This window comes from Neodiprion lecontei, chromosome 1 (genome assembly GCF_021901455.1).
Source record: "Neodiprion lecontei isolate iyNeoLeco1 chromosome 1, iyNeoLeco1.1, whole genome shotgun sequence".
NCBI lineage: Eukaryota > Metazoa > Arthropoda > Insecta > Hymenoptera > Diprionidae > Neodiprion > Neodiprion lecontei.
The window spans coordinates 30,314,910-30,337,210 of NC_060260.1; the positions used below are offsets into that span (position 1 = coordinate 30,314,910).

General features: G+C 40.3%; 3 protein-coding genes across 8 annotated transcripts in view; 1 reads left to right on the forward strand and 2 right to left on the reverse strand.

Annotated features, from left to right (window-relative positions):
* Positions 1-20,124, forward strand: part of LOC107224370 (secretin receptor-like) — a 36,916-nt gene extending 16,792 nt beyond the window's left edge. The window contains exons 2-10 of the mRNA XM_046746726.1: positions 15,751-15,827; positions 17,679-17,995; positions 18,477-18,571; positions 18,681-18,846; positions 18,947-19,103; positions 19,188-19,318; positions 19,399-19,490; positions 19,657-19,795; positions 19,899-20,124. Of these exons, the coding sequence (XP_046602682.1) occupies positions 15,752-15,827; positions 17,679-17,995; positions 18,477-18,571; positions 18,681-18,846; positions 18,947-19,103; positions 19,188-19,318; positions 19,399-19,490; positions 19,657-19,795; positions 19,899-20,120 (1,395 nt within the window). The 5' untranslated portion in view covers position 15,751 and the 3' untranslated portion in view covers positions 20,121-20,124. The remainder of the gene's footprint in view (positions 1-15,750; positions 15,828-17,678; positions 17,996-18,476; positions 18,572-18,680; positions 18,847-18,946; positions 19,104-19,187; positions 19,319-19,398; positions 19,491-19,656; positions 19,796-19,898) is intronic.
* On the reverse strand, positions 304-2,895 carry LOC107224371 (putative gustatory receptor 28b). 6 transcript variants are annotated; one of them, XM_046746728.1, is made up of 8 exons: positions 2,375-2,895; positions 2,010-2,308; positions 1,651-1,919; positions 1,392-1,583; positions 1,069-1,324; positions 906-974; positions 719-808; positions 304-549 (listed from the first exon to the last, which is right to left on the reverse strand). In XM_046746728.1, exons 2-8 carry the CDS (start codon positions 2,304-2,306, stop codon positions 433-435), a joined length of 1,290 nt encoding a protein of 429 aa, XP_046602684.1. In that variant the 5' UTR covers positions 2,307-2,308; positions 2,375-2,895; the 3' UTR covers positions 304-432. The 6 variants fall into 6 exon arrangements, with proteins under 6 accessions (XP_046602684.1, XP_015519881.2, XP_046602685.1 ...); XM_046746729.1 differs by having other exon boundaries at positions 363-549; positions 715-808; XM_046746732.1 differs by having other exon boundaries at positions 416-549; positions 719-822.
* Positions 2,904-7,979, reverse strand: LOC124296635 (pickpocket protein 28-like). The gene is made up of 9 exons (XM_046746727.1): positions 7,650-7,979; positions 6,911-7,059; positions 6,473-6,572; positions 6,046-6,309; positions 5,603-5,714; positions 5,315-5,371; positions 5,054-5,213; positions 4,209-4,327; positions 2,904-4,119 (listed from the first exon to the last, which is right to left on the reverse strand). The coding sequence occupies exons 1-9, from the start codon at positions 7,698-7,700 to the stop codon at positions 3,779-3,781; spliced, it is 1,353 nt and encodes a 450-aa protein (XP_046602683.1). The 5' UTR covers positions 7,701-7,979; the 3' UTR covers positions 2,904-3,778.
* Positions 20,125-22,301: the final 2,177 nt, after the last annotated feature.

Below are 22,301 nucleotides of genomic sequence, written 5' to 3' on the forward strand. Positions count from 1 at the left end.
AATAAATTGTATCCCCATCATCACCACCATTTTTTTTAATTTATACTTCATAGATATTTTCGATAATATTGACTCGCACCCTGGAGCTTTGGTAATTTTTTAGGTGTTAGACAAGACGGAACAATCGATAATGGTGACGTGATGAGTTAGCTGCAATGTCTAAGTGTAAGTTTCACAGGTCAGATGTTTCGTCAACAACCACCTATTATGGATTAACGTATTAACGACCAAACGTTCGTTTGCATATTTCCCGAAACTCGGAATCAACGATATATATTTCGTTCTTACAAGTCACTACTAAAATGAGATTCGTAACACATTATACCTACAAAAGAATTTTGCAAGTTCTATACGTAACGGATATGACACACTCTAAATTAACCAATATTTTTGTCTAGAAATATGCATGTCTTGATGGGCATTGACTTCACTTCAGCTGGTAGAATTCAGCGCTTGAGATGGAACGGCAGTCGAGGCAAAGACCGGCACATCATAAGTACTGCGAAGCTGGATCATAATCACTAAATAAGTTGTTACCGACGAGATCATCTGAAAGTAAAGCTGGAGATGAAGGTTCGACGCCGCATTCAACGATTCAAGTCGACTTGAGTCGGCGCAGCGTTACAGCTTCAATGAGTAGAAGTAAACGTTAGGTATTCGGAGAGTTTGATTGTGAGTGCAACTCGCTTATCATTGACCCAAATGCAGACTTACGTACGTCGCGAATCACCCCGTTCTCCAGCACAAAGAATCCGCATGCGGTGAATTCCAGAGGTTTTCGTACAAGCTGGAGTGAAAAGCTGTGCACCTAACAAGAGAGGTCTAGTTATGATTCAGGCAATATTCTCACGTTGCAAAACGCCTACCACAGAGTAGAACTTAATTAATGCTGCTGCGGTACCTACCTCATCTTTTGCTTGTTTGGAAGTGGTCGGCGTGATAAGTTCGTAGATGACTTCGCCTATATTTTGTGCCTGCGTGTAACGAATGTTACGTTTTGCGTTACTCCGATACGCGAGAGTATTCGTAAACCATTGTAAGATACTTAAGTACAAATCTGGCATTTACCTCGGCAGAGGTGATCGAGCAGACATAAGCGACATACGGAATTGACGAGCAAGAGAAGATAAGCCAATTCAAAATTAACACGAATGTCCAAATGCTGAATGTCGAATATTCGGCTGTCACGACGCTGAAGTAAAGGTAAGCGGTATAGAGCAGGGTGATTATGAGAATAAAAGATGTGCTCATCGACACAAGCAGCTGGATGCCAAAGGCCTCGTTCAGAGTCCTGGCTATGGTGCACAGTTCACGATGTATTCTTCTGTGGAAAAAAAATGTAGTCCCTGTAGTGGTTTAACGACGAATTATCCTCACCCGCTAAATTTCACCTGGTATTCCACACGACATGCGCCACTGACTCCTTATCCGTTACTCTGGTGGATAGTCCGTTCGCGTGAATTTCGAGCTTAAATGGAGCGAACAAGTAGTTTGAAATCGGAAGAAACGGCCCAGTTATTATTTCTCTGGAGCTTAACTGCCGCAGATGCGCGTTCAAATGTCGAAAACGCCCGCCAATGTGTCTGCAAGAAGGACAACGAGGTTTGGGTGACGGGACAACGACTGCGAATATCCCGATTATATGAGTACCTGATCAGGGCAGCAAAGGTGCCATTGATAATATGGTTGTACATCATTAGATATTCAGCGCAAATTACACCGGCGAAGGTCGCGGTCTTGGACCAAGCTTCGTAACCGAACCACCGAATAATATAGATCAGCGTTATTCCCACGAAGATAAGGACCTCGGTCAGCTGAATCATTTGATATTTTAAGACCAATCCGTATTCGTTCGGGATCCCAATAACGATCAACATCTTGTCAATGGAACTGAGCTTGTCCATACAAATCGCGACATCCTGAAAGTTTTCCAGGTACATACATCGTATTTTTTTAAAATCGTATGTTACGTGGCATTTTCGATTAGTATTCTGTAAACTACATTATACCTTCGCTTTCCTATGCCCAAAGTACAGAAATATCGTCACAGCGATCAAGTTGATGAATCTGGAAATCTGAAAGCTGTTAAAAGAAACGTTACCAAGCCCATTTTCGGTAGGATCCTCTTTGTTTGCGAGTAAAACGATTTTCAAGTAAAGGGTGAAATGAACGATTGACCAGCACAGAGATATGACTGGTCTCGGACGACCGAACGGGCACTCAATAGTCCCCATACCAAGGACCCAGTGGGCCAGAAAGGACGGTATCATCGCACTCCTGATTGTCTTTGGCTTCAGGAACTTCATATCTGGAACACGACTGCAAATTGGCCTCGATAGTCGACAGGATAAAAAGCCTGATCCGGTAAACTTACCCTCTGTGAATCTATTCACCTGTCGAATACGCACAAGAGTGTCTCTCTTACAATCAGAGAGTAAGGAAACAGTCTCCCGTATTAGATGGCTAGGTTCTTCGGAGAAATAGGGAGCGAAGAGAAAGTGCAACAACACTTTCGTGGCTTAGGTATGGCAGATTTTCACTCGTCTGACGAAATAATACGGTGAAGTCGCTATGCTTGTAGATGTATCATTAATCCTCGGCAATCGATTCTTCAAACATTTCGCTCCAAGAATCTTAGCAATGTTTTGCAAGTGAATATATTTGCCAGCTGATACAAACGGCATTAAACATTGAGACATCATACATCAAAATATCAGGCAACATTTGACACGTTCGTATCACAGGTACTTGGCGTATATTTTTTGTAGAAATTATTCAGTCGTAAGAATGCATGAATAGCTCTCAAATGGAGATTCTGGACTGCAACAGTTAGATCATGGCGATATTTGCGCTGAACACACGCATTTCGTCATTGATCATGGAATGCATATTCAATTCCGAAAATAGTTAACTTTCTTCCGGCGAAGAATTGCAGCTACCTATTGCAAAAAACATTCTGTACTAGTAAGTTTGCACCCTGATACAAATTATGCTTCAACGAAATCAGCTCCCGAAAACTGATATACCGATGAATTCCATCTGTCTCGAATGATTCAAACACCATAAAACATTGTAACTATTTTTTTTACACGTTATTGACACAAATGTCGATATTTATTACAATTAATCAAGGTCTTCCAGAAAATATCAACTTTAAACATCGTTCATCCGCTTGCCTCAATAGCCCAAGTCCACCCATTGAGAGCAGCGATGATGCGCGTCGGGACAAAGCTCGAATAATGAAAACGGCGATAATACGCAGCGTGACAAAGCTCGTATACTGAAAACAGTACTTTCTGCATGTCATGACAACGATCAGATGTCTGCTGTCAGTTAGCGATGACGTATCATTCGTTAATAGGGTCACTCGTAAATTACCGAAGAGACAAGCTCGAAGGGGACAGCAACCACGTTTTACTTTGATCATAACTGAAGTAAAAACTTTTATTATATGCTCTGTATGCGGTTTGTTAGTGACTGATTTATTATCGCAGGATTATTTGAATTGATTGCAGGCAGAATATTATATTTGAAATTTCACGTGGACGTAATTTTCATGTGACTCACACGTAGGTATTAGATTTTATTCTCTTTGCACGCTCCGCATGAAAATTCGATTTAAACAATACTCGAATGAAGATCCAGTTATACGCCAATTTTCTGTGCTTTTCATAATATCGAACTTATCGGAACGCAAAGACTGTTTGGTAGTAAAAATGTTTACTTTGCTCTGTGACGATACAACAAACCGTGTATTATAAACGTTGCATCGTGGAAGTTAGTTTGCGATGATCCTGTTGTGTTTCAATCTGGTAGAAGCTCGGAAACTTTTAAACTCGGTTGATAACGAAGCAGCGTCGTCCACTGTAGAATTGTTTGAGGGTACCCATAAGCTGCTCATTAACATCTCTGGATTATGATTATTCACATCGGGATTTGTCGTCACGTCTATCCATTTGATATTTTTGTTTTGTAACTTTGAAGTGACAGACTTCTTTACCGAAATAACCGCCTGGTAATTCCTTTTATGGAATATTCTTACTACATAGAAGTACACGAGTTCGATCAGGCTAATAACGGATCCACCTAGACATAGCCCAAAAATTCCGCCAAAGGATGCTGAAAAACGATTTCAGTCATTTATAGGTTCCGGATCCTGATTATCTAAAGGCTGCAACGTAATTTTTCAATAATAAAAGCCAACTTACCGAACAGACCGTCCCAGGTGAGCCAAATATCCTTGCGATACTTAAGACACGAAATGTCTCGAAAGTAGACGTAAATCAGAGATAAATTCCGAACGTCCAAGCCATGGCTGTAATATTGGCTATTACCATCCCATAAAACAGAATAAAACACGAATTTCACACACCCATGCATGCATTAGCGTCATTTTACATGCTTAAGCGGCAAGTTTTACAATTGTTTTCGCCATACAACTGATTGGTAAATGTCATCAATTTAACCAAATTCAGCGCAATACTTTTGTACGCAGTATGTTTGCGGTGAACCAACAAGAACCGATGTTCGCCGCATCACGATGTGGCACACAAAAATCGTTCACGATCGTACACCTTCAGGTGCTCGCTGGTAAATTGGCAAAACAAGTTCATTACACCATTATGTACGAATTATCAAGTAACCCAAGCAAGTTCGATTGTTGCCCATTGTATTCATTCACACAAGGCAATGTAGCGACAGATGTGAGAATATGCCTACTAGAAATGTCCCCTAGGAGCAACAGAAGAGCCACCCACAATGATTATGCAGTTTTACATTGCTGAGGTTCGTTTTCACTGTGAGCAAGAAAAATAATCAGTAGATAAGTGATGATAGCGTAATTGACGGCGATATTTGTCTGTTGATACTATCACCTTTCGTATCAATACCAAACTATCTATACACCATGCAAGGAGATAATTTGCAAGTTCTCTTTTGGTTCTTAAACTCTGTGATTGCGTATTGGATTCTAAAGTTGTATAAACACGTATGTTTTAGCAACTTTATCTTCGGCGAAAGTGATCACTGTCATATTGTCGTCGAAGAAACTTACAACATCGGTGCATCGTATTTAACTTGTTTCATATCGGTCGCCTCGGTTGTGAAAGAATACCATCTATCAGTACACTGAGGAAGGCACTGGCACTCGGCGGTTTCCAGCGTGCTGTTTTCGATACCCATATCTATCGGCGTTTGTAAGCTTGACAGAACTCCTGCGTATGATAAAATCAAGAGGACGAAATTCAGTGGCGTCAATGGCACCTGAGTGAAACGGAAGTAAACACGCGAAATCGTCATGGAAAATGATCCTTACGTCTGTAAGTTCGCAGGCAGTGCACATCCGTTAGACCGCACGTGCGAGTTTGCGTATCTGTGGAAAAGAAAAACATAGAAGCAAGATACGTTACCCGGGAAGCAAAATGTCGCAGCAGCTTGACGAATTTCTCAAGTGATACGTTGAACATTGACCAGATACGGTAGAATTGAAATGGAAAGCTCTGGATTACGGGTGCATGTGTGCCATCAATCGAGTAAATGTGGGAATTATTTGTGAAATAAGAATCCCAGGGACGCTAAGACATCCTACGTCTACTTAACTCACAAGAGTGCGGATAGTAGAATGGTATGCAGTTGCACAAGCTCCTGATGTGTTCGATTCTGCATTCGGTAACGCACGTTGGATAACTGTAGAGCGGCGATGATTTCAAACTAACCTGCAGTCAATCATGCGCAACATGAAAATTAGCAGCTAATAAGGTAAGCGTACAGGTTATAGACCATGTCCAAATTATTGACCTTTTTTGGGTGGATCTGTTTGATCGTTAGTTCTAAAATTATCAAAGACTAAATTTGGCATTTCTAACCCTCTAGCAATCGGTTTTAACCATCGAGAAATTTACGATTTGTGCCGTCAATATATTATTTTACAAAATAAAAGGGTCAATTACTGGGTTTGAACGTTTCAATTTAAGTATAATATGTAAGGCACAACATTGATAGGGTAACGTCGAGTACCTAATCAGACGAAGAAAAGAAAAGACCCACCTCATCATCGAACCAACACCGTCGCCGTTCGACAGAAAGCGTTCGAACGCTCGGCACGCTTTCGACTATAGTCCCTGTTATCGCAATGTCGATCTCTCTCCCCGGTTCTGCCAGAGAGGTAAGTACTGAGATTTCTGGATAATCTTCCGCGTCGTAAAGCATAACCGATGCCCCGATATACGGGCGGGTCGCACCTCCGTAAAAATTCTCTTCCAAATCAAATATCACGGACAGCCCGACATCTCTGCCAGATCCTGCGACTTTCTAACATGATATAATTATATAATGTTTTTGACAATATTAATGGAAAGTTTCATGAATACGGTTTCGATCGCAGTGATTTTTTTCATGAAAATAAAACTGTGACGCTCAGCTCCAATCATAGTGACTTTGAACCTACAGGTTGTCCCTCCAACAGTTTACTAACCTCGATTCCTTCCACTCCGGGAACCCAATCGGAATTTTGTTCTGATTCGGTGTTTGAGCTAATTACCCCTGGTACGAATTTTTGGTAGGTAGAAGGTATTCTGTAACAGGTACTGGAATTTCATCTGCATCCAAATATCTGATAGTGCGAAGCTAATCTATATTCAAAGGATAGGATCTTATGCGTTTTTAACCGGTAACCAGTGTAGCCTTGATTCCGTGATGTGGATAGAAATTTCTTTCTTTATCTATAAATCTGAACATTCGTATAGGTATACGTGTATATTCATAAGCCTGCACAGGCTATATTGTCGATCAATGATGAGTGCTTAAATTTTAAATACTGTAATTCACTGAATTTAATACGTATTTCGTTTTCCAGAAATGTCAACAGTGAGATTCTGAAATCAAGGAAAAGGTCAACAAGTACATTACTTACGCTACGGAGTCAGACGCGATCATCGCGTGATAATTGAAAGCACAGCAAAAACCTTCGGTTGATTTGATCGTACGAAACATCTTGGAGCAGTTGTACAGGTTGCCTAACCAAGCGCACTTGATCAACATTTTGTCGCAAGGCTGCATCAGCTAAATTGGAAAACTAAATGAAACAAAACCCTCGCGGGACTGGAACGGAATATTCAAGACCAGTATTCACCCGAAACTCAAAAAAAAGTTGAGAAAATTTCACCGATAAGAAAATCATAGTCTTGTTAATGGTCATAAATATTTGCCTATGAACATTGCCCAAGTCTTTATATTATACCGTAATGGATATTTGAGAAAAGTTGAATTTTCAACAACTATAAAGTAGGTATCAACGTATCGTAACGGAGTTACTGCATTTTCAAGCACGATTTTACGGCGGTGTTAATATATTAAACTTCAAAGCGAAGTTACTTGTCGAATACGATACCCACCATTCACGGTTTGGTTATTTGCCCACGGCAAACAGAACCTGGGTCTGTACACGAAATTCAGTAGCAAATTTTCCGATCGTCTTATCCGCGATGTTTTGACAAATATCGATATTTTCCTAGGGCTCGAGTGTGTGCGCTTTGAAGTGGAAACTCAGGCCGCTTTCCGTGGACTAATCATATCAAGATCTGAAATCGACCTAGTCTTCTACGCACAGCGATCACACCCCGAGTGCATATTTATTTCGGATCTCAACTTACCCGGCGCATCAGTGTCTCCACCGTATAGCCGAGAGCAGCCATGGCTCGCATTCCTGGATTGACGTTGACGGTTATGTACTCCGGACGAACCAGCTTTGGTAGCGATTGCAAGAAGTCTTCGATCTGCGCGTTGGTGAGGCCCACCCTTTGACTTCACGAGAAGAAATTCCGGTAATCGAAGGAAGCCAATAAGGGCCGTATCTCAATACTCACAAGTCTGCCTTCAGACGATCGGCTTCCGGCTGATAGATTTTGTTGAAATTGCAAATTGCGACTGCTGGAAAGGGCAGGTCCCATATAGGGTGTGTCGTCGTGTCGATAGTGATCACTGTTGGGGTCTGTTGGAAGCGACGCCAGACCAGACACATCAGAATTATGCAGAACACAATACCGAGAGTGCAGACCTAAATCATGCAGGAGCGTTATTACGAAGAAAATTGATTCGAGGTGAATCAGTCCGCGAATCCATTTGTAATAATAGACACCACTGGAAACGGATAAGCGAACAGAAATTTTCACAGTGTTTTGAAGAAACAAATCTGCTCCGTTCCTACCACAATCCAAATAAATTTCTCGATGATTGTCGATCCTGGCGAAGTGATGTACTTGAAACCGTGGAGGCTGGTCTCACGGAAATATAAATGAGTTTCTCGTCTGAAATTTCGAAGGGCTCGTCGGAGTCGGATTTTCACACCACGTCCGTGACCTCGTGATACTGTAAATTTTATGCGGAGAAAATATATGGATCGTGTCGAGTCGCAGGGCGACAAGCGTACTTAGATGACAAATTTCTATCCGTTCATGTCGGTAGACGAATGTTACGCTAACTACGCGAGCTTGTAACTGTAACGACTTAACCAGCAATCTTTAGTTCAAATTGTCGAGTGATTGAGGTAGAAAAGATGAATGTTTACGCGAAGCTGAAGTCACTGAATTTGAGATAATTGCATTCGGACGCATTTCAATACCACAGTTGAACGAATTGGTACAGTGAAAAGTTATTTTACCGTTTCGCTTCGGCCATCCATGTTGACCTCTCTTCAAAGTCGGCTCCATTCTCAGATGATCCCTTCAGAAGTCAAAACAGTCCTCGATTATCACTGATCAGAAGTTTTTTAAACTCATTGTAAGGCATATTTGTATTTTTCAAATTCTCGAATTTTACGGACCATGATTCTATGAATTAAGGAATCTGTTGACAAAACTCCGTTGATTCATATTCATTGTTTTCTCATTGAATAAAAATATCGATTCTCGTTTCTAACAGTAATTTATGCAACACCTCGACTCAGGGATCAGTAGCTGTATCAGGTATCAAGATTCTAATTTCACGTAATGAATGAAGTTTGAGGAGCGGGAAACTTGACTGGCCTTATTATTTTTTCCATGTCCACTCATCGTCAGCAATGTTTAACGTATTTCGATTGTAGTTTCTGATTGAAAAATCCAAACCCCCAAAGACTTGTGTATACTTTGGGCAAGATGTCAGTGAAATCGACGAAATGCAATACAAACGTCAATCAAATTGCAACTCTTACGATTATCAAGGCTAAACGGTACAATAATTGAAACCTAGATTGATCGTTCAACTTTTGTCAAGAAGCCTGCAATTAATCGGTCGCATCCTCTCGACATTACATTCAACTAGCCTGGTCATGCATCTCAGTGCACGGAAATGCACCTGCTATAACACTTTGAGTCAGACATTTGAGTTCTCTCTTCTCTTTACACTTGTTACTTTCTCTTGTCTAATTTACTCGCTCTTGAAATTCCAAAGGATGAGTCGGACACTGCGATATATAAAATTACAACAATTGTCTTTCATCACGCAGCTTCCAAGGAAGTTTCAGATCAAAAGCCATGTCTTGGAATTTGACAGGCAACTTTACAGTATCACGATCGTATTACTGGCCACACTGATTTTTCTTAAAACTCGATCGAATTGAAACGTGTTTTGTAATTTGATATTCGCTTTGAAAGAACGACGTGAAAGTTCAATATAAACACGACAGCCATCAAATAGTATGCGAAGACGATACCTTCTTCGATGTCTTCGCTGAGTTCCGAGCCTCTGAGTTGTCTGGAAAAAAGTGATCCTCAAGCTCTGCTCACGGCAATCCAAATGGTATAGCAATCGGTTGTCGGACACCAAACCTCATGATAAATTCAGAACTGGTAATACGGTGGGCAGCAATTTCGTTGATTCGAAATGACAATGGTCAATCTGTGGAAACGTGCTGACGAGGGTATCGCAGCATGATTGATTCAATTTCATTAAACTTTTCAATATCCAGTTGCAAAGTAATCAACAAAGTTGGAAAACGAACGAAACTTTAACATTCCCGGCTGTTGTTTCTACAGCATTTATCCGCCAAGGATTCGTGCGGGCGATAATGGGAAAAAAGTATTGCGTTGACTCTATAATTAGTAATAAAATCGAATATCTCAGAACAAGAATAATAATAATAAAGTGTTCGTCAATTTTCATTACATTTGGATGCTATTTTTTTCATGCAATCCAATTTCGGAATGCACTATAGTATTGGAAGGAAAGTAACTCACGCCTTGTTGCGATACGAATCGCTGTGATACGGGCAATTTAGTATAGAGTACATGAAAATGACGCACGTTTCATGACAAACATTGAACGTCTCGGCAAAAAATAAATCCTTACTCTGACGTTCGAAGAATCACGAAGACGTCCAACTCCCGAACACCATAGACATGTTCGTCGTTATTTTGTCCAAATGAAGACTTCACGACGGGCAATTATCTTGTGCGAAAATATCTGTAAATTTTTACCTCGTGCCCTTTGATATCAAGATTCTTCATACAAATTGAGGATGCGAATCGCGTTTGATGCGAGAGACACTTTGTATCATATCACCACAAAAAAATCTCGTTCCTTTCTCCAGCTTGACTTGTGAGAGCTGTTGCTGAAATCAATAAAACGAGGTAAAAATTTATTTCAAAAATAAAACGATTGCTGAAAAAGATAGAAAATGTCGAGATAGGTATCCGAGCGAATGGTGGATAATTTATCGGTTAGAGGTATAATATTATAAGTGCAGGGTACCCTAGCTATTGTGACAAAGTTGAATTTACGTCAGTTTTACATCGTCTTGAGAAATCGAAATTGTATAAAATATCGAAAATGAAACTAATGGGTACAATTTTGTTATATTTTCAAGTAGATATCTATCGGACTAAGCACGGCTAAGCACGATTCGAAATCCCGGAGATAAAATCTCGATTTTCGAATACAGAGGTACAACTACTTCGATCACAACTCGGGATTGATTTGAGTTATTTGTTAAAATACTGATAGAAATATCGTGCATGTAGCAAACAAAACAAATATCGCAAGAATCATAACTGCGGACGATTCGCGTTGTCGTTGTAATTAAGGACTGGGATCGCCTGACGCTCTGATTAATTGTCCGCTTGAACGCCGAATGCCTCGGCTGAACAAAGCTTGAGCCTTTCTACTGTGGCCAACTTGTGAGATCAGTTAATTTAATTTGGAAAATGAGGATTTTCAACAGGTGTTTTGAAAGGATGGCATAGAAAAGAGACAAAGTCCCGATATTCACCCAAGAAGAAAATTGATTTCGCACGTGTAAAATTTAACACTTAACAAAGCCAGAAGCTTCAATCAGTGATGTTTAAATTCATGAGAAGCTAGTCCGGACCAAATGTTTTCGCATGAGTTGTAATCATCTTAATTAAACGAATCCAGAGATAATTCTGTTTGTGAATTTCAGTATGGTCGGATAAATCAGTCACCGTACACTTCGTTACATTCTTCAAGCATTGCAGCTTGTAATTGGCGTGAAATAAAATACAAGTTTGATTTGTCATTAAGATAAAATAAGGTACGATTTGCAGTTAGTATTTGAAGCGAAATAAAATTATGAAAATTAAATTTGTACCTAGTGAGTAATTAATTTCGATTCAATTACACTTTTTGCAAGTAATTGACAAAATATTTTCATTGATCAAGTACAATTCTCTGATGTAACTGATATCTTTATTCAACCATGTAATATGTCACATTGGGCTGGTCCTAATTTAGGGTGTTGACGAATTTTATCCGTGCCACTCCCAAAGCACTCCAAGTATTTAAAAAATAATTCCCTAATTTTTTCCAGATTTCTGTCTCAACTCTAACAACTTCCTGTAAGCGGGTGGATTTCCCCATTTAAAGTACACTTCCTTCGAACTTATTATCGGTAAATAAATTACCGTAAGAGTAGGATTTTTCAAAAATTTGTAACAGTGAGATTTTAGTGGACATTAGCTGGTATCTAATAAAAAAAAATCGCATCATCTCGACTATGTGTGTACACGCCACGTATAGATGCAAATGTAATTCGCACCCTGTATACGTTCACTTAAAAATTACCGTCGGATTTTGTGTTTTGTCGTGTAGTCTCGACTATAAATAAAATTTTTAATTTGTTGTCCGTATTCGACTAATTACAATTGCGCCCATCACTGGGTCCGGAGTGCTTCGGGATGACGCCTGCGCGACGAGAAGCGAAGCTACAGATGGAATTGTTGTAGCACGGGGAGTCTGCTTTGGCGGGGAATCTGCGAGGGACACCCCAGAGGGCAAACATACTCCTCGCAAGCCCGTGAGAAGCAGGACCCACCTGATTCACTCCCACTTCATCCAGCCGACCTTCACCCTTGCTGACCATTTGATAATAGAATAATCGTGCGGAAATTCGTTACCTTCGTCATCCCGCACCGAGGTTTGACAAGGCACTGGCAGCGTGTTTCGCGATTATCGTGCGACAGTGATTGCATCGCTTAGACAGCGCCAAATATCTTGTGGTAACTCGCCGTCGTCGCATATCCGTCAGGAGAAGGTGAGCCGAGCTGACTTGTTGAATCATTGGACGTCGTAAATTTTTAATGAATATTTATCAGCCCTTGTATTGATCAAATTGTAGAGTACAAGGTTGCGAGATATTTTTTCATATGGCGCTGTAACGGTGGAATAAAGTAATCGAGAGTCTAAATGGAGACTCGTTTGTTCTCTGCAGAACAACCGGATACTGTTGTGAAATATTTGAGGATCGCTGACTACTTGGGTTGATATTTTCAGTATGTAATACCTCTTTGGATGTTTTTAGATTGAACTTAATTAAATATAATAATAATAACATCCTTTGAAAAAAAAAATGTTCATTTACGCGAGCAAACCATTTCCCGCCATGTCATTCGATCGAATGAACTTGAAAGTTAGCGGCGCATCAATCCAGATATTTCTATCCAACGATAAAAACAGTGTAGCATAACTTGAAAAATTTCTCATGCTGTGTTAATAACGTTTTGACGGTTTATTCGAGAGTGGCTATATGTTGGCAGAATGAAAAAAGTATTTCTTCCGTCCAGTAAGAGACATCTTATTCTCAATGTGATAATGGACAAATCATTTTAATCCGTTCTATGCACACGGGGATCATTTGTGTGCAGTAACTCTTTCGATAATGATTCTTTTGGTAGCATTATAGTAATTGAAAAACAAACATTACCATATATTTAACAAATACGTATAATATCGATTACACGAATAAAATGTAAATAAATTGGATTAAAGTGAATAAATATTATTACAGAAAGGTACTTCGATAACCGCAATGCATACCAATCGATCTAAAAAATTTAAAGACCTAGTGATTTCAACGAACAGTCCCCCGACAGTCCGAAAAGAAAGAATGAACAAAAAAATGAAGTAAAAAAATCATTAGAAATCTTGTCGCGTGTCCGTATCAGGTCGGTCTGTGATTTCTCATACGAATGAAACAGAAATCTTTTTTGCTGGAGAAAAAATTAAATGCTGTATTCAACACCACAGAAGGAATTTTTTCAATTCGCCAAGGCACTCCTTATAATTGTTGCTAACAACGGAAATATCGTTTTTATCGTACATGAAATTTGACAAAAAACTTGCAACCCCCGACACAGAGGGTATAAAGGCAACAGTTTAGCGAAAAACACTGATCGAGTTACAAGACAGTTAAGGCGATGTAATGTAGGTAATGAAATTGAACGATAATCTAATTCAGATCTGGTCAAGGATACGCAAGAAATGTCTGATCGTGATTCTTTTGTACTGAGTACACTTGTTGTAACTCGTAAGGAGTACAGAAGCGTATTACGTACAAGTTTTATACCCACGCCAAAGATCACTTTTCTCAACTCAATTTGTTTCAAGCATCTTCTATTCAAGTATCAGAAGGATAAAGTTCCGTAATGAGAAAGAAAATTGAATTAAGTAAATCTACGTCGTCAAGATAGAGCAACAAGAAAAATATAGAAACTGTAGCATTACAGAAATTGAGGATAGGGAGTAGGAGCTGAAGCTGATTTTGAAGTTACGCGAGGCATAACCGTTGACCACGTATGTAAATCATTTCATTCGATCATTCGCGATTTTAAAAGAAACCATTCTAGTAACGCGAGGATATCGGGTACGGTATTATACCGTTCGCAATACTTCCGGTAGGGGATTCCGGAAGTTGATAATAGATCGAGAGGTTGCAGAGTGAAATATAACGTTACAAAAAAGATAGAGGAAAAAAGGCTTCGCGTTATTCACCGTCTCCATTTGCCATATATAAATGGTGAGTACATATTGTGCAGATGCTTCGTGGACACCTACTGTATAAAATGAATTTACATGCGCTCGGCTTCCTCCATTACACCTTCAGCCGTTGCCAGATCGAGTTTCAATTGCACTTTTGATGTATGAAAATTTCCAGTCCGTTCCATCCGAGGCTTCGATGGCAATGAATGTCTTTTGTAACTTCTTGAATTGTTTACTCAAAATTGTTTACCATTATTTTCGATGCAAGATTCCATACTATGGTCGGTTATTTTTTTTTTGGCAAAAATTATTGCGTACCTAAATTGTACATTCGGATTTTTTAATCTAAATTTGATCTTTGTAAAATAAATTTGCAAACAAATAGAAGCCCAAGAGTGATATCGAGGTTGCAAAAAGAAAGAATGTGACTGTAAACTTTGTTGCACGTTGTTGGTCGTCGCGCTGTTACCGCTCATGTATAATGACATGTAATTTCAATCTTTCCCAACCTTGACCCAGTCGACTGGAATGGCCAAATAATTGGATATCGGATTTTTACACGTCATCCACTCAACGAACTTGCAATTAAGGAAGTATTAGTTGAACCGTTAGAAATTCTTGCAAATTTTATGCCGTCGTTAAAACGATCGGTATATTAACCGATCATGTTAGTTGATGCGTATTATTTTTACAGAGATGTAGATGCAAATGGACATTTTCGGAATCAGTTGTTTCAGCGTCATACTTTTCAGCTTTGCCTGACCTATAATGGAAATTTTTGAAATACAGGAATCAGTTCGAACTTGGAAACAAAAAATCCACGAGGTGGACCGCGAAAATCAGGTATATTGTTTAGCGCGTTCCACGGGGAAACCGAAACTCGGAAAAGTGCAAATTCAGCTTCTATACGCGGACGTTTTCCTCTTAAAGATTTCTGACTGGAGCTCATCGTCGGAAAACTGTCTCTCGGGTTATATTACAATCTATTAAAACACCGCGTTAGTTAGGATGCGCGGTTAGTTCGGCGAAGCTTGAGGTTTAAGTACATGAAGTCTGTTTCACAAGTCGACAGCTGATTAAGGTCAAGTCCTGAAACTCGCAAGACTCTACGTCAAAGAGAAATTGTTCAGGCCACTCTTGACACTTTGCAGTTTGAAGCTGTTTATTGGTCAATTTAATCCACCTGTTCGTAGAAATGTGATCGGATTAGACGAGACATTTTGGATCACGATTGGCTTCTTTGGCGGAACAGAAATATAAAGTCTACTGTGGCCGGTGATAAAAAGAGGGGAAAAATGTGTGCAGGTACTGCTTGATATTTCAATGACCATTGAGCAATAGGAAAGGTTTTTTTCGCAAGAAGAGTAATGTGAGGGTAATTGAGTGCTGTGAAAAGGTGGTCCTTAATTGATGTGTCAGTGAAATGTTGAAGCCAAGGTTGAAACAGACGTTTCTTATTGAGGACCTTCAGGTGGAACATAAAACCAATTTTTTCTTTTTCAGAATGATCGAATCGACTCAATACAGATTCATATCCGAGCAGAAAAATCGTTGCGACGCACTGCAGAACGAGCAAATTGGTAAGTTGAATAATATAATTTCATGCACACGTGAATTATCGGACTGGACTGCATTGGAAACGAGCGCGGTTTTCAATGATCGTGATCAGTAATTAATTACCAGTTCCACTTCACACTGACCGAGGGTCAAAATTAAATTAATCAACGTGTGATCCGAGGAGGCAGCATTCCAAGACATAACCATGATGTATCAGCTAATACAATTACCGTTTGAATATTACAAAGAATGCACTTAAATCTAGGTCAATAGGTACAATACTCACCAAGTGCAGCAGGTCTTACAATCCGACACGAAGGGTGATAGATAGGGTGCAACCACATCACAGTCGAGCAGCAGTCCTGAGCGAAATGACGGCAGCGAGTAGAATACGAAGATGTAGTGAAGATTGGCGAGAATCGAAGTCACAGAGGGCGAAGGTCCGAGTGAGCCGAAAGATCTGAAATAATGAGGTTCTCTTTATTGGTGTCAAGGTTCAAGAATAAATTTACCAACCGAGGGCTGTAGAACAGTGGTGATGTGAAAGTTTCTTGACAAGACAATTCGGAAAACAGTTGGATGTTTTGTCCTTGTCCCTGCACATGCCTCAAATCCAGCTATCCACGTTACTTGATGCGATTATTAGATTTCAAACTAATCGTAACATTGTAAATACCGTAATTTAGCTAGCGAAAATCCGGTGATATGGAACATTGATGCTCATGTCTCGAAGGAAATCACCGCTTCGAATAGTCTGGAATTGTTTTCTTTCGTCCATCCTCGCGTAGGATTGCATTTTTGGGTACTTAGCTTCTACGGAAAATCGCAGGCTGTTGTCTGGACCAAAATCAAACAAGCTCGAGTTTATTTGCTGAAATCAAAAGCCGAGATTTTGACAAACGGAGAATATCAAAGGTAGTTGATTAACGCTTTATACGCAAAATTGCAATTAAATTATACCTATTCCAAAGTAGTGCTTTTGAGGCCGTTCTCCTTTATCAAAAAATATCTTTTGATCAAGCTCAAAACAATTCTGAATATTTAATTCAATTACTGGAATGGTAACCGTACGCATCAAAGCAGTGGCCAGAAGCCGTTATGGTGAACCTCGGTTAAAACGGTTCAAACTTGCGTACGCTTACACATTGTACATAGTAATTTTATACACTTATCGAAGAAGCATAATTTATGGACGTTCTACTTTTGGAAGTCGAGAATGAGAACCGTATGCGGAGGCTTAATCAATTTAACAGCGTAAAACGCAAAGTTTTCAAAAATACCAGTTTCTCAAGTTTAACGCGCTGCTTACGGAGATCGATAATTTAGTTCAAACATGGAACAAGACACAAATTTATGCCCGTGGTATAATAACTACATGAAATTCTAACATCGCTCCTTATCACTGACAGCTTTCAACGAAAGGTACAATGCTGGGTATACCTGTAGATATGCGGAAGTGCCTGGATCTCTTCGTACACATGAATGGATTTCGAGAATGAGATTTATTGGTGATTGAGGTAGTTGCAATCCCAACGTTGATATATGTATAGATATAAACAGCCAGCCGACTAGAATCTCGTTATAGCCAGTTGTTCGAAGGAGAAATATTATTCCGATCCTGCGTAAACACAAGAGAGAGAGAGAGAGAGAGAGAGAGAGAGTGATAAAGCGATTGGCATCCTGACAATTAAATGAAGAAGGGTGTTTAACAAATACTGTGAATGCCACTTCTGTCCCAGAAAAAAAATTTCTTCACAGAACATTAGTCTTGGCACTACCACATTTTTCGGAGAAATCTTTTTTTTTTCGAAAAATGGCACTAACATTCTTTTTCAATTCTTCTCTCTGCCTGGATCTTTTCTTCTCACCTGTAGAACCTGACGTTCCCTGGATGACCTTCTGCCCTGTTGTTTTCGACGGTCTTCTCTGCTGGCCCCGTACCTTGGCTCCATCGACGGCAATAGCCCCGTGCCCACAGCCTTCCGTCATCGGGTACAACAACAATTCGGTATACCCAATGGCATCGAAGGTGTGCCTCGAATCTGGAGAATGGTATACCAACAGGGAAAAAGTCGCAAGTAGCAATTACACGCTCTGTACGACGTCCAGCTCTTTCTACGTCAGCTACGTCACCAAGTTTGATCAGGAACTCGGCAACTACGATGGGGACAGAAATTCCACTCTTTTGAAGGTAAGCTTATCTCAAACAATGCGTGCAACAAGTAGCAGCGACGTTTTCGTCAGCTCAACTTGTTGCGGTGACTTTTTGCTAGTCTTGAATTGAAATCTTAGAGAGTTGCATTAAAAAACCGCCATTTTCTTCCCATCTAAGTGAAAAAAGGTAACGCTTCGAGGGCCACTAGACTGATATCGATTCAAATGGCCTGCCGAGCGGGAAGTAATCTTATCTCTCGTTATTCAACGTTCCACAGTACCCGTAGACTTGTATCGAATTGAATCGTGGCAATGGTCTTGAGGTTTGCTATTTATACCGCTTGCACGCTGCACCACTTGCTGGAAATACAATCTTCGCTGATCCTTTAGCCTATTTTTCTCCCTCTCTCTCTTCTTTTTTTTCTCGGGTGCTGGCTTTTTTGATTCTGTTCTAAGTCTAGAACTTTTGGAACACAGTCTGCGGTGAAGGAAGCTTTATCGTTGGTCCTAATTTACAGAAATGGTTGCCGGTTATAAAGATCGTATCGCAGATAGGATATGCATCTTCTTTGACGACACTTGTCATCGCGTTTATCATCTTCACCTTACTCAGGTACGTCAAAGATTCCAACTGAACATTACCATGATTCCGTAATTAGTGATCCAATCGCTCTGTGTTTGCAGATCTGGTATTGAATGTTGTTTGTTAACTATGTTTTAAGAAAACTGAGGAATCCCAGGAACAGACTTCACATGCATCTGTTCGTGTCGTTCATCATGCGAGCGTTTATGTCACTGTTCAAGGATTGGGTTTTCGTTGAAGGAATCGGCATCGCCTGGGACGTGGTAATGGTAGATGGGAAGAACGTATTCATCAAGGAACACAACGTGAGGGAATAAATTATAAGACTTTTCACGAATGCCGATGACTTGTTATCAAGCATCTGATTCCGAACAGCTCACTTTCTTTCGGCATTTACTCTTCTAGACGTGGATCTGCAAGACCATCACCAGTTTGTGGCAATACTTCATCGTGGCTAACTACGCCTGGATTCTAATGGAGGGTCTTTATCTTCACAATTTAGTCTTCCTAGCGCTTAGCACGGATACATCGGCCATTACTTTGTACATATCCCTAGGCTGGGGCAAGTATTTCGCAATTAATTCCCATTCTATCACCTAATAATACGGAATTCTGTGACCTCTCGTTTAACTTGAATATTCATCAGGGTTACCGTGCATGGTTGTCATACCTTGGATAGCGGTCCGCCTAACGATGGAGGATACATTGTGCTGGACAACCCACAAAAATTCCGCTTTATTCCTCATCATACGTATACCCATAATGATATCGATTTTGGTGAGACTCTGTGTTCTTCGATCACAATGCTGTAGCATATAATCGACGTCATGTCGTTGTAATTTTTTCATCATTTTTAGTGCAACTTCGTCCTGTTTGTGAATATCGTGAGGGTCCTTCTGGTCAAGTTGAAGACGTCCGTGTATCTTCAGCGTAAGAAAATGCGATATAGGTAAGAAGTGCGGAACCTCAAGTTCCGTTTATTTCTTCTCAGTCACACGTTATATAGTATCGACAGAATAATACCGTGCTAGTTTACTCGTTCAATACCACATCTGCATTATAGATGTGCCGGAAACAACGCACGTTAAGGCATTATTCTGATTCTCTTTTCGTAGAAGATGGGCAAAATCGACACTCGTTCTATTGCCACTTTTCGGAGCCCATTACACAATGTTTCTGGGACTTTCGTACTACAAGGACAACAGCATTGAATTGGTGTGGCTTTTTTGCGACCAGTTATTTGCCTCCTTTCAGGTACACGTTGGACTTGGTCGATAAGAAGCTCGGACCACTTTGTTCAGACAGTCATCACACCCATTGTGCAAACGATTAATCGAATGTTATTTTGCAATTTCAGGGGTGTTTCGTGGCTTTGCTATACTGTCTCTTGAACAGCGAAGTCCGTAGAGAAGTGATGAAGGCTTGGAGGGCTCAAAAGTTACGCCGTGGGGCGGAATCCTTAAGTTTGGCGCAGCGCGAATTGCCTAGAACGACGAACCTGAGGGCGACTTTCCATCGTCCACACAGTAACCGTGCCAACCATAACGCGATCGGGCATTGCGAAACTGTCGTACGGTAGCCGCGGAAACGGCCTCCAAATTCGGTCGTCGATCGCTATACCTGAATGTTCATCGCACTTTTATGTCTTACGCAGAAAACCTGGCCGAGTTTGAGTCACCGTAAATCTATAAGCGATACGATAAGCATCGGGCACGAAGAATCGAAGATTCGGTCGCAATTCGAAATATTTAAATGATTAAGCTAACAATCAATTGTAATATTACACTGTGGAAAATATATGTTAGGTACAATCTTGCAAATACGTAAATGTGATTAAAAAAAAAGAAAAGAAAAAGTTCTGTCAACAATCCGGGAACATGTCGATATGATTCAGTGTATTTACTTCTACACGTTTTAATAAATGTGATTTTCGGTATAATAATGAAACCTACCGCCCTCCTTGTTCATCAAATCATCCCCTTATTACACTATGAGAATTGCAATATAATGACACAAAGGAAAACGACATGAGCTATTTGTATATGCAAATTATATTTCATGAGCACAACTGTTAATATACCTATCCTAAGTAACGTTGGTCGGTACGTTAAGCCGCAGCTACTGTCGGAAAGACTTCTTCTTACGCACAAGGGATGCAGAGGGGGTCGATAGGCTTCACTACCGATGGTAACCTCGCCCATGGGGGTTATTTTCCACACGCACCCTTCAATTTTTTAGAACCCGTATTCAGTGATGCCATCTACCGTGCAGGCAATTTTTGTTTTCCAGCCTCACTCTCATACATATATGTAACATGTCTATATTGTCTATAGATTGAAATCGCGATGACTTTAAGTACCCGCCTATTGAAAAAATCAGATATCATGTGTATTTGGATAGTCGAAAATATTTACAGTATACTATTCGACTAGTAGATTGAATTGTCGAAACTTTTACGTGATCGCGAATTAGCCGCTTAGAGTACCAAGTCGCCAGCTTTTGATAAAGATATAAATTTTTGCATGCGTTGTAGATTTTTTTTTTTTTTTTACTGTCTGTCCATATTTTTTTGATACGACTGTATTCCCGGAGAATTTTTTGTCCACGAAGCAATCAATCTGCGGTTCATCAAAAACAATTATTACATGCATGCAGACTTCATCACTCCGTGTACCACCCACAACCTGCACTATAACGGCTGCATAGTCCACAAAGAAATGGGACTGTAGTTTTAGCCACGTGACTGGTGTTGCTGAGAGTAAGTTCAATCAAGGAATGCGTTGATCATGTGGGGTCGTGATGACTTTATAATACAAAGTCCGCAAGGACGTGCAGGCCTCGATTCTACGGACAAAGTAACGAGGTGTGAACTATCCCATGACATTTCCACCACGGGTTGACGATGCTCGACGACAGAGGAGGGAAAAGCGTAAAAGAGGGCTTTGATTATTGTTTCCGAAGTAGGAGCAAACACGTGTCACCACGTGACAGGGGTTGTTTTGCCGTTGATGTTTCTGCGGTCGCAATGCGATGCTTATATACTTTTACTCGAATGAAAGCCTGGCTGCGAAGGCCGTAACTTGATCTAATTTACCGATAAAAATTATCGTCTATTGGCACGCAGACAATCATTCGTTTTTTGTGGTCTTGTATAGTTTTTTTTTTTTTTTCATGTCAAGATACACAAACGAAATATGCTCAGTAATAACAGAGTACTGGATTTCATTTACTAAAATGGGTATGAACACTTTGTGATGTTATAATTAGGTCAAAATTTCTTTTTTTCAAATCTACTGTATTGAAGAAGGAAACGTGAAACTTAGCTTCTTCAAAATGTCATTATTCATATGTATCCGGCTATGCACGAATACGTATCGGGCATGTTATTCTGGTGTTTACGGCGACTTGGGAAGCTATTTGTAAAGATGATCGTTTCGTCGACCAAACATATTGATCACGGTACGTAGCGTTATTAATTTGCAACAATTAATCATCGGACTCGGAGAATTTTACAAACCACAAGCGCGATTCGTTAGCTTGAGGATTCGAGGGGAACAACGGAGTTGGTTCAAGTATGGATTTCTGGTTGGGGGTGCAGCCGGGGTTGGCGAGGATCAGGTGTTTCTCCGGGCACATCTGCCGCCGCCATCGCAGCTCCAATAAAACTGACTCCTTCGCTATCTTCAAAGATGTACTTTGGGTTCTTAGTTTAAGAGTTCAACACCGACGAACATCTTCGAAACCCTCTGATACTCCGATA